General features: G+C 32.0%; 1 protein-coding gene across 4 annotated transcripts in view; it reads right to left on the bottom strand.

Moving 5' to 3' along the window:
- WDR7 (WD repeat domain 7) overlaps window positions 1–19,200 on the bottom strand; it is a 359,360-nt gene that overhangs the window by 231,170 nt on the left and 108,990 nt on the right. For 3 of the 4 annotated variants that reach the window (XM_058557197.1, XM_058557199.1, XM_058557198.1), the window contains 2 exons: window positions 18,351–18,439; window positions 1,720–1,838 (listed from right to left, as the gene is read on the bottom strand). In XM_058557197.1, the coding sequence (XP_058413180.1) occupies window positions 1,720–1,838; window positions 18,351–18,439 (208 nt within the window). The remainder of the gene's footprint in view (window positions 1–1,719; window positions 1,839–18,350; window positions 18,440–19,200) is intronic. The other variant, XM_058557200.1, reaches the window with a different exon arrangement.

Genomic DNA, 19,200 nt, shown 5'->3' with positions numbered 1-19,200 from the left:
CTGAGAATACCACAGACCCAAAAGTAAAAACCAAGAAAGCAAGTGTTTAAAAACTAGAAAGTTCATAATGAAATAAAGCTAGAAAATATAAAAACCACATTTATTTTCATGAGAAAAACTGCTAACCAAATAATGAATTAGTACTTAAAGTGGAATAAATTGAATGCTAACAAATCAAAGACATTTTAATTCATGATCCAAACAAAAAACACTTTAACACTAATAGATAGAATTATATTTGAATAATTAATTAGCCTTGGGTTTAAAACTTCATTTTCCAAACCTTTTAAAACATTCTTGCACTTTAATTTAGCATTTTCAATTTTAAATTTCCATATAAATATTATTGTTAAACATCACAATTAGAACTACTAAATTTGTTTTCTCTTTTAGCTTGAAGAAATTTAACCTTCTCTAGTGAATTCCTCTACATTATAATAGGCTAAATAGGTATTGTTTACATAAACATATATATATAAATCCACACGATTCATGTATACCTAAGAATTGCTTAAACAATTTGTTTTCAACAAATAAGCAAATATATTCCTGTGTAATGGCATTAGTTTTATAGAAGGAAACTATTTTTCAAAATTATATTATCTCAATTTTTCTTCCAATGTGGCTCATAACTTTTATTTTGCAGTTTTAATTTAGTTTTATTTTGGCAAAAGTTTCACATGCATGGGGTCAAAGAAGCTAGTCAACTGTCAGTGATATACCAATAAATTTATTAACTATTTATAACTGAAAAGATAACTCAGCAGCATCTGACAAGAGTTTGAATAAAAAATTGTTTTTAATTATGACTGATTTTTGAAGTGAATTCAAATATTATTCAATGCAAAATCATGAAAATTTTAGTATGCTGCAATTCCACTCGGAGTTGAGGGAAGAAAGACCAGGAAAGGAGCAAATATGTTATTTATATCTGGTAAATTAAAAATCTTGAATGATACAAACTGCTAAAGCTATATAGGTCAAATGCCATAATAAACAAAATCTCTATAAAACACTTCCAAGTCCCTGGTGATACTATATTTGAGGCAATCTCTAATACAGCGTAAGTCCATTAACACAAAATAATAGCTACTATTCATTGAGCTCCTACCATGTGTCAGGCTCTGTACTTACTGTTTTACTTGCATTATCTTATTTGATCCTGACAGCAATCCCATGAGGAATGTATTATTATCCCCACTTTACAAATGAGCTTCAAATAGGTTAAGTAAATTGCCCAGGGTCACAAAGTTAATAATTGGCAGAATTGATATTTAAATCCAGGTCTCTTCTAATTCCAAAGACCTTCTCCTTTTATTATAATACAGTACCTTCCATCGAACTATGGCTCTTCACTTAGAATTTGATTGATGTGATTAAACCTGAGCATGTGATTTTGGGGGGCAGGGGGTGTGTATGTGTGTGTACACGTACGTGTATGATCTGTATAGAAACCAGTACTTAAGAAACAGTTCCATAAAATATACGAAAATTTTTATCAAATAGTCACTGAATTAAAAAAAAAGTAAACAAATATGCAAGCTGAAACATTACTGTTCAGTATATAAACTAAATAAAAAATCAGGAATCTATATTTTCTATCACATAATAAACAGGTGATAAAAATTAGATAATTATTAACCATTTTTGTTTCAAATTGACACTTGTCCAATGCCTTTTTAATGTTTTTGTTTTATATCCATATCACCACGATATTACCTCCAAGCATCGATCTTGCCATCTCCGAGCCAGCATCTCGAGAAGTGGAGGCCTAAATTTGTCCAATCCCAACAGGTCTGGCAGCATAACACAATGCATAGCAGCCAGCTGACTCCATCCTGTTAAAATGTATTATATTACAAATACTTTAAACATTTTGGCATTCCCTAATTCCAAGATTTTTCTTTATGTAAGTATACCAAAAAAGAAAAAAGAAGCAGATCTGCTAAATTATGTTATAAATGATTTCAACTAATTATTAGATATCTTGTGCAAAGCATTATACCAAATATATTTCACCTCTAAATCATGTAACTGGTACTTATAAGAACTCTCAAAGTCTTAAAACAAATAAAAATAAATTTCCACATAAAGTATATATGAATTCTACATGGAAAACACATTTCTAAACAGTCCCTCTAAAATAAAACATATATTCAGGGATGGGAAAGCACAGAAATAAACACATACTAGAGCTATAGACTTGAAACTACTTTCAGTGAAAAGGGCATTCACAGATATCCAAAGATAGGTTCATGTCACTTAAGGCCTGTCATCTGTGTATTACCACCATGTCAGTCAACAGAAGGCCTGTTGACAGTCAGAGGGCCTTTAATTAAGGTACTTATTGATCCCTTTTCTTACAAAATGAATCGGATATTTAATCACAACATAACTGAAACAAGTAACATTATACCAATTTTGAGAGGAAAAATGAATTCAGACATTCCACAAAATAAAAACCTGACAATTCAATGCTTACAAAATCTTAAGCATCATTAACCCTAAATTATGGGAATAAAAGTTATTTTTTCCAAAATTCTAATCCACAATATGGAAACTGATTATATGAAGGAGACAAACACTGCAATATTTAAAAGTTCTAGTATCCAAATATTCTCAAGTCCTCATTTCAACCCTGTTTTAAAGGCACCCATATTACAAGGTAAATTATCTGTGATCATAGAATTTTAGCAAATTAATGTTTTGAAATAATCTAAACAGTAGTCTTCTAAAACAACAACACAAACCCTACCAAAAACTCAAAAGGATTATTGAGATTGTTAAAAAGAGAGAGAGATATTCAGTGAAAGAGAGACAAGCCACTTATCTAAAGATTCATCCTTTTAGCAAGAAAACTCTCAACTGAGAATATATAATTACATTATTTAAGGTGAGCACATACACTTTAGATTATAACTTATTTTTAACAGAGATATATACACACACACACACACATAAATATATAAATATAAATTACTACCTAGTAAATTCTTAAAGTGTTCTAATGTCTTCTAAAAGTATGAAGTGTAATTATGAGCTAAATTTTAATATGATGATGATTCTCACCACAGTCCAAAGTCAATAGCTTATTTTTGAATTACTATCTTTCACAATAGCTTAACAAACATGATCCTAATTATTTTTGCTAAGAGCCAGTCTTAACATACAAACCTTAGTTCAGGTCTATGACAGGGAAACCAAACAAAAAATGAGTTATACTTGTAAGTTCCCATGTTTTCTTTCCAAAGGAGTGGTACTTAGAACAAGGACTTTGTACTTTACAGATATTGTACCATTCTTTCCATTTGAATAGATTGTAATATTGCTTTTCCATGAAGAGTCAGAATCCTTCTGTGTTACATTTGACATTTTGTAAATTTCCTCCTTTTTATATTACACCCACCAGTGAAGACTGAGACCACAATGAAGAGAGTGGATATAACTCAGAGCTCACAAGTTCCATTAAGCTTCCAGGCAGTATAAATAATCCTAGAGGGCTCTTGGGGAATAAAGGTTTGTGGATTCCATTCACATTTCCAGAGCTCCAAAAACCCTCTCCACTAGCATAACTCCACAGGGATAATATGGTAGCCTAACTACATCTTAAAAATTGAAATTATGGATTTTTGCCTCAGCCAGAAACAGAAATAGTAAGAAGGATAAATAGATGAATTCCTATCAGTCTATAATCACTGGTGCTAATCATCATTTTGAAGACTTTTCAAGTGAGAATGTAAATTAAGAGACCCCTCATATCCTACTCTCTACCCGGTGTGTAAAGAGAGCAAAGTATGTATACTGTCACAGAGCAGTGATACATGTAAAATACGATCATTTGCTCTAACACCAGAGATCATATAGTAAACATCACCATAAAAATGAATCTACTTTTAATACCTACTTCACATCAAAGATTAGCATCTTTGCACTTCTTTAACAGCATTCTAGATTACAGGAAACACAGCTGATACCAATCAGGAGTAACATTACATTTTTGTAATTGGCCCTTATTATTGACATTAGCAAATAAAGTTATAAAATGGAAACTTTAGGATCTCATACATAACAAAGCAGATGAATGTATAAATTAGATAAAAGAACATGTCATATTAGAATAAAGCATAGATTGAAAGAAAGTTGTTAGAAAGTTGAGAGAGAATACCTTCATTTACTAAGAAACAGGTATGTAAAGCAGGAGTAGAAGCAGGGTCCGAGCCAGAGTGGTCAGCATCAGACCGAGCGGAAACGACAGGTGCAGGAACTTGCAGAGGAAAATAGAAGAAATAAAGAGGAGAGAATTGAGGTACAGCAGTTTCTGAAAAAAAGCTCAGTATTAGTGAAGAATGAAAAACAAAGTTGGCAAAATATAGTAAATGTGGAACTGAAAAATGGTGTTTTAATTAGAAGGGCATGATCGTTAAGGATTACAGCAGGGAAATGATATATTTTATTGAATAGCAATCACAATGTAGTTCAAATTCCTCTTAAAACAAAACTCTATTTAATATTATAGTTGAATGATGTGTCAACTAATACAAAAAATAGTTCTAAAACAACTAAGGCTACAATGAAAAAATGACAGATATATTAAGAATTAGCAAAAATGTAATTTTTAAAATGTGTCACATAATGAAAAGTTTATGTTGGTCTTCATATTGTCAATTACATTTCTTCTAATAATTTATTTCCTAACATTATGTGTAAATTATTTTTTAATAACTCAAACCAATATCTACTGAGATCATTTCAATTTTCCCCACTCACTTTATAAAAACTCAAAATATACCAACTTGTAAAGACTATATACTATACTTCGCTCTTGTTAGAAGAATCCTAATATAGCGTCATTCTTTGGAGTTTAAAAAAATATTTTATGATGCAAATGCTTTACATTCTAAAAATAATTATTGTGAATGTTATAATCCTTATAGAGTAGATACAACAACCCCTCCCTGGCCCCCCACAAAAGTTATGCTACCAGGAAAATGTTTCTGCTTAAATTATCATACGAAAAAAAAAAGGACCGTATGGCACACACATTCTACAACTGGAGGTCAATGTTAAGATTTAGAGGTCATTATTTGACACTTCCTTCCTATGGAGAAATTACCATATGTCATGAACAAGCATCTTCAAATTAATCCATCTCTTTTCTTCCGTCATTGAACAGCAATAGGTTTGGGCTCCTGAACAGATTAAGCATTGTCTGCTGAATGATATGTTTGCTTTTCACGCAGTGAAGTTCTTTTGTAACTATAGGACAGCTGCATGAAAACAACTTTTCATAATTTCCACACGAATGCATCATAATGTCAATCAGGCAAGTGTGAGGTAAACAGCAGAACTAAAAGAAGTACGTGAACAGTAATAAAAAACAGAAAATCCAACTCCATAAACCCTAAGAAGCACACTTTGCACACATGAAAGTTTCATCTGGGAAATTATAATTTTTTTTACTATAACAGGCCTGTTTTTGTTCCTTATGAATTACAATTATTTTATAATGTTATGCTTATGAAAGGAATAGAGCTGTTCTTAATTGTATATTTCATAAGATCAAAGAATTCCATTGTAATCTTGCAAAGAAATCCCAAATACTTCTATATTCCATTGAATAATTTTATTTTTCATTTTTCTTATTTTTAATTACAAATTCAGTTATTATGGCCTATAAAATATTTACTTTCCCATGCAAAAAGTTGGTAAGCCTTGGTGGCAAAGAGTAAATTTTCAGGTTTTAGATTTCATGCCACCAAAATCACTGAGAAAGTTCCTCTTGTGGTTTCCAGCAGTTGGGAATTTTCTATAACTTCACTTAAAAAAAAGAAGTGATTATCTCTGAAAAGGCTGTGTTAACTCCGTCTGATTTTACCCTTAATTCTGAAAGGACACTAGAATGAGAGGGTAAGGAAATTCAATATAAATGAACAAAAGTTTAGGACTAAGTGATCATTACCTTAGCTAGGTCAAATAAGTAGTGGGATTAGATGATAATGTTTTCTCTAAGTCAGAAGTCTAAAGGAAACTAGAAATGGCACTGGCAAAACTGTTAGAATAAGCATAATATGTCTTAATAGAATAATATTCAATGTATGTAACTTTATTTTTAATGAGAAATAAACAGATTCTCGGTGTTATATTTTTGGAGTCCTGTTTAAATGATAATGCATATAGAAAAAGCCATTTACACTTTCCTTTAATAAATCCTGTGGGCACTAAAAATCACGAAAAATACTGTAATAGAAACCAAGAAATCAGATTTATTATGCTTTAAAAATCTCTGCATCATCACCAAAAAATACTTTATTTAGACTACCTCATAACTGAAACTGCAGAATCTAGAACTATTTTCATAATTCATTAAGGATATTGAAATTAAACTCCACTAAAGCTTTTAAAACTGTCCACACATAGAAAAATCAGCAATAAAAATTAGAAGAAAAAAGTACGACTACCAAAATAAAAAGTTCAAGATTTAATGACAATAAATCTGAAGAAGTTACATGTGGCACTGAACATCGAAGATTTATGCCGTAAAACATAAGCAAGCATTTGATTTCTTAAAACAGAAAAGCTGCCACGTCAACTACTAATTAGCTTTCTTATTAAAAATTAACAAAACACAACCAAGGAGTCTCAGCACAGCTTCAAAACGATGACAGAACTGACACAAGTCATAGTATTTTACCTGGGAAAGTCCTTTAAGTAATTTTGCAGCTAAGAGCCTCTTCAACTGCTCATTCTCACAGGAAAAGATCGATGAAGATCAAAAAATGTGGATGACAACATATATATGCACACATACGCTCTAGCTTCTCTTTAAATGGCATATACATAAGTACTTCATATTACAATATCCATGGCTTCTGTTTTTGAACAGGTCTATTTCAGTCTTCATTTGAAATCTGATTCTAAACTTCATTTTTCCCTACTGCCATTGTGATTTTAAAAATACATATAGGACAGTTAACATACTTTGGGTAGCAAGTGCTCTCTACACATTGATCTAAACCGCACTAGCCTCCTGGTGCATGAACATAAATAGCCCTTTCAATACATTTTTCAGAAGGAAAAAAGAAAATCTAGAAAATCAAATCCAATGCTTAAAAAAGTAAGATTTTTCAAAGCTTAACACTAAAAAAAAACGAAAAAATTATTTAGTGATGAATCGCTTTAAAGTCATGAAGCTTCAAGAGGGAGAGGATAGAGGAGAAAACAGGAAAAAAATAGAAATTAGGAAATTTTTAGAGTCAACCACCATGTATTTAAAAAAAAAAGGCATTCCACACTGGGTCTGCCATCTAAGCAGAGATCTGAGAGCAACGTCTGCCTTTTTATAAACTTCCTTTATGTCTAAACTTTTATGTCTTAGGTAGATGGGCATTTTAATCATCTTTTAATTCAACATGAAGTATTAGGATAAATCATTAATCAAACATTCTAAGGAAAAAAAGATATCCTTAAAACACTATAAAAGAGGAAGACAAATAGCTAAGGGCAACAAGGGAGTACAAAGTTGCAGGCAATAGAAAGGATAAGGACCTACCATAGAGCAGCATGAGGTAACAACCCAAGACAGTATTCTGCCAGCAAGCCAGCCAGCAAGACAAAATATGCAAGTGGTGATAATATTTGCCATTGGATTACATCAGAATTGAAATAAGTTCAGATGTAATGACAATTTTACCTTGGCTTATAACTCCAGCTGAAGAGTCAAAACAAATAAACAAAACACTTCTATAAAAAAAAAGTCTTCTTCATTACTAACATCCAAAATGAATAAATGAGCTAAGACCAAAAACCATGGGGAGAGAGTCCATTATAGTGAAAGATAAAGATATAACATAAACACTAACTTGAATTAGACATATGAAGGCTATTAAAATTTTATACTTCATTTAATTAACACTTAATAAATGCCTACAATGTGCCAAGTATTGGGCTAAGCATATAAAAACTCACAAAGATTAGATAAAGATGCTGCCCTCAGGTACTCAGAGTCTGGTAGAAAAGACAAATAAATAACCAACTAAAATATTATTATAAATTGCACTCCTCTGAATCTTCAGCACTAGACATAAGCTCCTTGTAGGCAGGAATTTCTTTGGTCTGTCCTTATAGCCTCAGCACCTAGTTATTGTCATCTAGACTCTAGAAGCTTAAAGAGAAGGTATCTACAGATTCATTCATTCAACAAATATTTACTGAGCGCCTTCTATGTATCAACCACTGTTCCAAACACTTGTGATAAATCACTAAACAAAAAAGAAAAAATATCACTGCTCTTGGAGCTTCCAAAGCAGACCAAAGTTATAAGCCAATTTTTTTTTTTAAAGACATAAGTTCAAACACAAAATTTTAAGGACTTTTCAGGTCCCTCCATTGACCTGATATATGTACTCCAAGCTTTTTGCTATAGACCCTGGAAAAGGATGGTGAGAAACTATTGGTTAATTTATGTAAACAATTCCTGAGATAATTTAACAAAGACTACTTCTTCTAAGTTTAGACAACCTAAACTGAATCTGTTTCTGAAAAATAAAATGCAAATAATGTAACATAACCTTAAATCTTTAAATTGTTTAGACTTGCTTCCACACCTACCACTGAGTAAAGACGCAGCTACTAACAAAAAGACATGGTCACAACCAAGATAAGCACTAGACACACAGAACACAGACTTATGCCTTGAGATACTGAATTGATCAAGAGAAGGACAGTGTGTTAGAATGCAGAAAAGCCTGAAGTCATGGGCAGATTTAGGGCTGTATGACCATGAACAAAAATTCAGTTGTCTGACATCTTCCATCCATTTTTCAAGTGAGATGTTTTACAAACTGCAAAATCAAGTATCTAATAAATAAATACTGTCTCTATCAAAAAGTACATGACTGTCAGTAAATGTTAATTATTGGCAAACATGGAATTAACAAGCTCACTGTGAGACAAAATAAACCTCTTGTGAAAAAATTATCTTCCAATAAAATATGCTGATATTGTTTGTGAGAAATTATGTTAGCTAAACTATCTATATCATCTTTATTCTCAGACCCAAATATCTATGAAAGGTCCAATCCTCAGCTAAACTCTTTACTCCATATAGATTATTTTGCAGCTGAACAAGTATTAGCCAACATATAAGTGACAGTTTATCAAAAAGAAGCATATTCATGTTTGTAACCCAACTTGAAAAAATGGATTGTGAATCAATGTGCACTGTAGTGGGAGAAAGGAAAATAAAACATAAGGAAAGAGGAAAATGTTTAAAATAAAACCAAGGTAAGAGAAGTCAGAGTATAAAGATGTGAATATATAATATTCTAGCTGAATTGCAGTCAGAGAACTCAGAGCCGTTTACCTATACCTCTTACCACTCCCTACCCTAACTTGGTTATGTTCATGTGTTAACTACTGGATGCATATAAACTACTCAAGAGAGTACACATTCAGACTAATCTCTCTCATATCCCAAACAGAATTGTTTGGAGAAAAAAAGTGCTTAACAAATATTTGTTAAAGAAATAATTACGTCATATATTCATTTCAATATTCAAATAGAAAGTGGATTTCATAATGCCGTCCTAAAGTATTGTACTATGTAACTCTCAGTACAGATTGCTAACCTTTATTTACTTTAAAAAACAAGCATCTGTGCTGTTCCAAATGGAAATTCCTAAATCTATCGCCTTAAGTAAATGTTTTAGAAAAAGACTCAATTTTCAGTGCCTTCTTCACCGCTCTCAAAACTCAGTTCTTTTCTGAGGAGCAACATTAAAGCATTCCAACTTAAAAATCCTCAGACCTGACCAGATGAGCATATCCAAAACCATATTGGTGGTGAAGTATATAGTGTATCGTGACAATGTCATAAATTATACAGGATCACCTGTGTCTACTATGATTACAGACAGAGAAAAATGTAATCCAAGAAGAAACATCAACTGTAAAGAATGATAACGAAGATGATAATGATGATGACAACAAAGAATATCTCTAACAGGAACTGATCGTAAATGAAGTTTGAACTAACTAAATGAACGAGAGTATGGTCTGCTCCTGACTTGTATTGTATAATCTGGAAGATATTTTCAATGAATTTAGAAAATAAATACATGTTGCTGTGGAGAAAACACAGGATCTAGAGTTAAAAGGTGCTGGTTGTGTCTTAATTGTACCATCATAACTAATCATGCTTTAAACAAGTCTCTTACCTATGCAAGCCTGTTTCCATTTCTCCCTGAAATAACACTCTAAAAATATTAAAACTCTATACAACATAAAGGATTCTTACTTTATAAAGTAATAGTATATTTAGAACATTTTAAAAATAAAGGGAGAGGAACTTCCATTTCTGGCCAAGATGGAATAAGAGGAAACACATTTACAATCCCATCCAAAACAAATGAAAAAAAAAAAGGCAAAATACATAAAACAATGGTCTCAAGCCACTGGACATCAAGCAATGATGGATTGAGAGTCAGGAGTTGGGAGACAAAGTGAGTCTTATTGCCTCACTTATTGCCTTGAAGGAGTTCGTAGGCCAAGATATAGAAAGGGCGAATTGAGAAGCCTGGCAGTTTCCCTGAGTTGAGAAGACAGAGCTGAAGTTGAGAAACCAGGACATCGAGAATTCACAGGACAGACAGAAGAGAGCTGCAAAGATCCAAGTTCTTCAGAGGCTCCCCTCGAGAACCCATCAGTACATGTGTTTAAGGAAACGGCTAGAGGCTGGGGAAAGAACCTACTGAAGAGCCAGAAACAGCGCCTGCTCCCACCAGCCTGACTGGAAAGTTCATAATTCATGGGGTACTGGATAGAGTAGTCAGGAAGATCTTGCCTCAGTAATGGGAAATAATTAGCCTTAGAGCAATACTCCAAACCCACCTAACAAATCATAAAAACAAGACCAAAAAAAGATCAAACTGTTTCCAAATGACTTAACTGCATCCCAAAACATAGCTCAGGAAGATTTATGACAATACAAAAATATTCAGTACCCAACTAGATAAAATTCAAATATCTGCCATCTAATCAAAGATTACTAGGCATGCAAAGAAGCAGGTAAGCACAGTCCATAATGAAGGGAAAAAAATCAGTCAATTAAAATCAACTCAGAACTGACAGAGATGTCAGAATTATCAAATAAGGGTGTTAAAACAGTTACTATAACTGTAACCTATATATTCAAAAAAGTTAGACAGAGACAAGGAGGATATAAAAACAACCAAATCAAAATCCTAGGGATGCAAACCACAACATGTGAGATGAAAAATACACTGGATGGGATTAACGGCAGGTTATACATTGTCAAGACAAAAATGAATGAACTTGAAGACATTACAAAAGAAACTACCTAGTGAAAACAGAGGAAAAAGAATCCAAAATTAAAAAAGAGCATCAGTGAGCTGTGAAACAATTTCAAGTGGCTTAATATACATGTAATTTGAGATCCCTAAAGAGAGGAGAGAGGGGAGGACAGAAAGAATATTTGAAGAAATAATGGTTGAAAAATTTTTAAATTAATGAAAACTATAAAACGAAGAAGCTTAACAAACTCCCAACCACAAAAATATGAAGAAATCAACATCAAGGCACCTCATAATCAAATTGTTCAAAACTAGTGATAAAGAGAAAATCTTAAAAGCAGCAAGAGTAATACAGTAAAAAAAGGTTTCATACAGAGGAACAAAGATAAGGATGACATCAGATTTCTGGTGAGAAACAATATAAGTGAGAAGACAATAGAGTATCATCTTTAAAGTACTGAAAGACAAAAATGGCCAACCTAGAATTCTATACCAGACAAAAACAGCCTTCAAAATCAAAGGCAAATAAAGATGTCTGCAGACATTTAAAAGCTGAAAGAATAGTAGACTCTCACTATAAGAAATGTTAAAGCAAGTGCTTTAGGCAGAAGGAAAACTATACCAGAAAGAAATCTGGATCTACACAAAGGAATGAAGGGCACCAAAAATGGTAACTATATGGGTAAAGATGTATGCTTTTTTATTACTATTAAAGTATCTTTAAAATATAATTGACTATTAAACACAAATAATAATAATTATTTGTAAGGTTTATAACATATGTAAAAGTAAAATGCATGACAACAATAACATAAAGGCCAGGAGGTGAGAAATGCAAGTATATTGCAAAGTTTTTTATATTAAATGTTAAATGATATAATATCACTTGAAGGGACACTGTGATAAGTTTAAAGATGTAGACTAGAAACTCTAAAATAACCGCTAAAATAACAAAATAAAAAATTAGCTTATAAGCCAATAAAGGCGATAAAATGGAATCATAAAAAACACTCTATGAACCCAAAAGACAGCAGAAAAAGAAAAAGAAAGAAGAACAAATGAGACCAGCAAAAAATAAATAGCAGGACGACAGACTCAAACCTAACCATATCAATAATCACATTAACTGTAAATGGTTTGAACACCCCAGTTAAAAAGCAGGTCAGATTGCCTATGAGAAACACAATTTAAAGACCCAAATAGGTGAAAAGCAAAAAAATGGGAAAAGATATGCCATGCTAACAATAACCAAAAAAGCTGAAATGGCTATTTTATTATAAACAAAGATCTCAAAGCAAAAGATATTATCAAGGATAAAGATGTCATTTCATAATGACAAAACGTCAAATAATCAACAAGAAATAACAATTCTAAAGATTTACATGCATAATAAGAGAGCTTTGAAATACATGAAGCAAAAGCTGATAGAAATACAAAGAGGAATAAACAAACGCACAATTATTGCACAGATCTCAAAATCCTTATCTAAACGATAGAACCAAGTAGGCAGAAAAATTAGCAAGTATATACTAAACTTGAACACTGTCAAGCAACTTGACCTGACATTTATAAACACTCCACCCAACAACAGCAGAATACACAGTCATCTGAAATGCACACAGTATATTTACCAAGACAGACCATATTCAGCGCCATAAAACGTCTCAATATTCAAAGGATTCAAACTATGCAAAGTATGTTATCTGACCATAAATTAGAAATCAATAACAGAAAGATCTTTGGAAAATCCCCAAATGTTTACAAACTTAAATAATTCACAAATAAATTATCCATGGAAAAAATCAAAAGGAAAATTGAAAGCACAACATATCAAAATATGTGGGATACCACTAAAGCAGTACTCAGGGAAAACTTGTAGTAGTGACTGCCTATTGTGGAAAAGAAGAAAAATATCAAATCAACGACCTCAGCTTCCACCTTAAAAAACTAAAAAAAAGAGCAAATTAAAAGCAGAAGAAACGCAATATCAAAGCAGAAATAAATGAAATACAAAATAGAAAAACAATAGATAAAATACAATAAAACCAAAGGTGGTTCTTTAAGATCCATAAAATTACAAAACCACTAGCCAGACTAATGAGGAAAAATGAAAAAAAAAACAAATTATGAATAACAGAATTGAGAGAGGGAATACCATTTGAAATTCTACAGACATGATACGAAAAGGAAAATGAGAATATTAACCAAATTTTTGCCAATAAATTTGACACAAACTACCAAAGCTCATCCAAGATGAAATTAAAAAGAAAAGAACCTAAATAGCCCTATATCTATTAAACCATTTAAATTTGTAGTTAAAAATCTTCCCATAAAGAAAATTCTAGGCCCTCATACTTTCACTAGTGAATTAGATCAAAGAAATAAAAAATATCAATTCTACGCAAACCCTTCCAGGAAATACAAAATGAAGGTTAATATCCTAACTCATTCTGTGAGACTGACATTATCCTGTTACCAAAATTGAACAAAGACATTATCAGAAATGAAAACTGTAGACCAAAATCCTTCATGACCATACACACATAAAAGCTCTTAACAAAATTTGAGCAAATTATATCCAATAATCTATAAAAAGGGTAATTCATCATGACTAAGTGTGGTCTATTCCAGGATTGCAAGGTTGTTTCAAAACTCAAAAGGCAATGTACTTTGTCTTAGTAAGAAAATAAAGGAAAAAAAAAATCATATAATTTCAACAGATGCAGAAAAATCATCTGACAAACTCTAACAACCATTAATAATTTTAAAATCTCAGCAAACTATGAATAGAAGGGAACTTCCTCAATGCCACTATGACTTCCTCAACGTCATCTAAGAAAAACCTATAGCTAACATCATACTTAACAGTAAAAGACTAAATGCTTTATCCCTAAGATTGGGAATGAGGCAAGGAAGTCTGCTCTAACTTCTTCAATTAAACATTATTCTGTAAGTCCTAACCTGTGCAATAAGGTAAGAAAAATAAAATGCATACTGATTGAAAAGAAGTAAAATTGTCTTTATTCACAGATGACATGATTTTTGGCATACACTCTAAATGAAGAAGGGCTGAAAATCAGTAAGAAACCATCCATCTTAAGAAGTTAATTTAAAAAACCGGCATACTGAATCCAAAGGAAGGAGGAGAAGTAAATAAAAAGCAGAATTTAGTGAAACAGGAAAAATTACGCACTAGAAAGGATAAACAAAGGCACAGTGGGTTCATTAAAGGACAAAAGGTTGATAAGTCCCTGGTAAGACTGATCAAGAAAAAAGAGTGGAGACACAAATGATTAATATCAGGAACAAAAACAAAGACATCACTACAGATACCAGAGAAATTAAAAAGATCACACAACATTATCTTTTCAAATGCCCACACATTTGAAAATTCAGAAGAACTGGAAAAATCCCTACATGTGTACTACTTAACGAATTGACATAAGAAGAAACAGAAAATCTGAAGAGTCATACAACAATGAGAAACTGAAACCAGAATTTTAAAACTCCGTACAAACTCTAGATCTAAATCCAGCAAATTCCACTGCACATTTATGAAAGAAATAATGCACAAATTATACCTGAGTAAATTAGATTACATTAAATTAGAGTCACACAAATTCTACCTGAAATAAAACAAGAGGAAAGATTCCCCAATCCATTTTCTGAAACCTGAATAATGTAAAACCCTATAACGATATTAGAAGAAAACTTTTTCCTAAATAAAAAATATTAAACCAAATGCAGCAATATATACAAAAATAATACATCACAACAAGATTGTTTTTATTCCTGAATGCAAAACTGGGTTTACGTTCTAAATTCATCAAATTAACAGTGGAAAAAAGTTATATAATCATCTCAATAGATACAGAAAAAGCATGATAAAATCCAACATGTACTGACGATAAACACATAAGAAAGGAATAATAGAGTTAATTTCTTGAAAGTTATCTGTAAAAGCATATAGGAAAAATCCATAATTATGAAAGATTAAAAGTTGACACTGGAAAAAAAAGTTATCCCATACGATCATCCATATAATCAAAGGAATCTACAGATGAAGTATTACAATAAATAGGTGAATTTACCAAGATTGCTTGATACAAGGTCAGTATACAAAAATCAACTTCATTTCTATACCAAGGGCACAGAAAATGAAAAAATTTTAATACCAATTATAAGACTATTTTAAAAATCTAATATCTAGGAATAAACCTAATAAAAGATATATAAGACCTCTCACAGAAAACTATAAAAGTGTTATGATAGCTAAATAAGACCTAAATAAGTGTAGACAGATATCAAGTTGATGGACTGAATAAGTGAATCCCATGAAAATATTAATTATCCCCAAAGTGATGTATAAATTCAATAAAATTGCAGTTGAAATCACAATAGGTTTTTGTGACAGCTGAGAAACCAATTCTAAATTCATACAGTCATGTGTCACTTACCAACAAGGATATGCTCTGGGAAATGTGTCGTTAGGTGATTTCATCATGCGAACATCATAGAGTGTGCTTACACAAACCTAGATGGTGTACCCTACTGCACGCCTAGGCTACATGGTACTAATCTTCTGGGACCACTGTCGTACATGTATGTGGTCCATCACTGACCAAAACATCGGTATGCGGCGCACGGCTGTATTGAAATTCAAAGGAACAAGAATAGCCAAAACACTCTAAGAAGAATAAGATGGGAAGACTTGATCTACTGAATATCAAGTCTTATTATAGAGCTACAGTAATTAAGGCATAAAAATACACAAACAAATCAATGGGCTCAAAACAGCCGAGAAACAGACCATCATATATAAGGACACTATTTATGACAGAGATGGCACTGCAAAGCAGTGGGGAAAAAATCGTCTCTTTAATAAATCATGCTGGACCAATCTGGTATTGTATGGAGGAGAAAACTGAAACAGGACCCCTGCTTCACATTATACACAAAATTAAACTGTAGGCAGTTTGTTGATTTAAATAAGAAGGGTAAAATAAAAAAGCTTCTAAAAGAAAACAGAGAAGACTATCCTCATGATATCAGAGTAGGGGTATCAGGGTAACTTCTTAAACAGGATACAAAAATATTAATCAAAAATGAAAAGATTGATATATTAGACATATTAGCCATACCAAAATGGCTAATATGAAAAAGACAGAAAATATTAAGTGTTGGCTAAGATATCTAGACAACATACCAGCTGTGTATAAGAACCCTTGTTGATCCATATCCTAGCTAACACAATATTTTCCATCTTTTTCACTTCAGCCTTTTGATGAATGTATATTAGTTTCTCACTTAGGAAAACACGTTAACACTATCTACTAAAGCTGAAGATAAACATACGCAGAAATTTCACTTTTGATTATGTACACAACAGAAATGCTTATAATGTACACTAAGATTCAAATATAAGAATGTTCAAAGCAGAATTATTTATGAAAACCAAACAATGGACAGAAAAATGGATGAATAAACTGTGAGCTATTCATTCAAGAGAATGCTACACAGCAATAAAAAAGAACAATGTAAATGAACAAACTATAGTCAAATGCAACAGCATTGATAAATCTCACAAAAAAAACCAAACACAGAAGAATACATACTCTATGATTAACCGAATTCATATAAAATTCAGAACACAGGCAAAACTAACAAAAATAGTGTTTAGGGATTTACACTTAGCTGGTACAACTATGAATGAAAGCAAGGAAGTCAAGATAGCAGTTACCTTTGGAAGGGGAAGGGATAATGACTGGGAGGAAACACCCAGGAGGCTTCTGGAGTGCTGGCAATGCTCTATTTCTTGTCTAAGAATATAGTTACAACAGTGTATAGCTTGTAAAAATCACTAAGCTATAATTTCTGTCTTGTGCACTTTTCTGTATGTGCATACATACACAAGTATAAAAAGTTACCTTACCAAAACTATTATATAACTTTTATGTAACTTAATATAAACTATTATAAAATGATTATATAAGTTTAATGAGAGGACAGGGAAATAAGAAGAGTGACCATATGGATTTGGACATGAAGGAGAGGAATGGCAGAGAGAGTGTGGGAGCTTATCTTCCATAATGAGAAGCCAACAGACAGTGCCTAAAACTGAAAATCAAGCATACCATTTAAGGATATTAAAGTTAAGTACCAAATAATCAGCTAAGAGAGAGAAAAGAACTTGTCCTAGGGAAGGGGAACATGTAGCTATGAAGTTGGAAGCCTATTGTTCATCTAACAAATCTTGTACAACTATTTATTCATTGTCTCTTTAAAATCTAAAAAACAAACAAAAAAAAAACCTAAAGGAGAAAAAGAACACCCTCAAATGTCACCATTTACAAGCAGAACCTTCATCATCCCATCTCTTGCTTACTTCTTCACTTCTATCACATTCTGTGAGTCAGCATTAACCCCTGGCCTGAAGGAAAGCTCTCTAAGCAGAAGTGACTACCCCCCACCAACTCTCTGGTTAGCTCATTTGTCAGTCTTAAGATGAATATAAAAGATAATCAAGAGAAACTCAACCTTTCTTCTCGTTTATCCCCTAATGAGAAACAAAGCTACAGACAAAAGTTAAGGTATATAATGATTTAAATTAAAAAAAAGGATTTCAACTTGTGGATTACAATGCATCAACTACTGGCAAATGGCAGAAGAATAGCTATAGTATGGAAATACGAATTTAAACATTTCTAAATGTAATATAAAAATAGGTATAACTTTTAAACTCAAGATACACACAATTAAGGCACTAGTGTTGTCAAGTTAAGGTGCCCCTAATGCATAAAAATTAGGCCCAAGACAGTGCAATAAAATTATGTGAAATACACTCATTTATCAATTTCTAAATAAATCTGATTTATTTTTAACTGACATCTTAATTATCCATATTTACATCTGGAATATAACAACTTTTCTCTCTTTTAACAATCTGAGACAAACAAAATGTTATGATTATACATTAGCTATGCCTCCTTAGTTTCTAGAGCTGAAATGTCATGTCAATTACTAAATAAGATTTAATTTTACCTTGTTTAATCTGTCCTTGCACAATATTACTGGAAGTTGGAGGGGAACCCCTTGCCTTAGAAAGGTCTGGGGTGCTTGGTCTAGGTGGCCTTTAAAAAGAAGAAGAAAATACATGTATATATATGTTCTTATTTTCATATTTCCAGAACCATTTAAAATATCAAACTTTCAAGTTCCAAATGAATTGCAAAAGAAACACATCCAGAACATTTTCAATTTACTGTTCCAGAAAGATGGGATTTTTTTTGTTTTTTACCTATTAACATTTTCCATTTCAAATTTTAATATAGTAAATTAACAATCAGCAAATAGCAAGTAAAGATTTTATATCTATAATTTATGCTTTATACTAGTTTAAGAAACATTTAAGAACACTTTAATGTACTACACTGACAGGTAAATAACATGATTAGTCCTTCATTCTTCAATATTAGTGCACTGAGATTTCAGCCCACCTCATATCATTGGTCCAAATGAATTCACGGAACAATACATTGAGTTTAAAAGAATTCAGTCCTAAAATCTGAAAAAGGTAAGGTATTAAGAAATCTTGGACGCCAGAGGCAGACTGTCTCATTTTGAATTCTGGCTCTACCACTTACTCCTTGTGTGACCTTGGACAAGTTACTTAACCTCTCTGTGTCTCAGTTTTCTTATCTGTAATAAAAGGATAATAAAAGTACCTACCTTATAGGGTTAAGCGCACTAATGACATAGCATCACAACAGAGCCAGACATAAGGCAAGTGCTACTTAAGCATTTGTTAGATCAAGAAAAAAAAAAATCTTAGTATGGTCAACTGTCAATAAAGTATAATAAAACCACAGTTTAAAAGTTGTCTTCATGATTT

The sequence above is a fragment of the Diceros bicornis genome, chromosome 16 (genome assembly GCF_020826845.1).
Source record: "Diceros bicornis minor isolate mBicDic1 chromosome 16, mDicBic1.mat.cur, whole genome shotgun sequence".
In the NCBI taxonomy this organism is placed as follows: Eukaryota; Metazoa; Chordata; class Mammalia; order Perissodactyla; family Rhinocerotidae; genus Diceros; species Diceros bicornis.
This window is presented reverse-complemented; position numbering and strand designations above follow the sequence as displayed.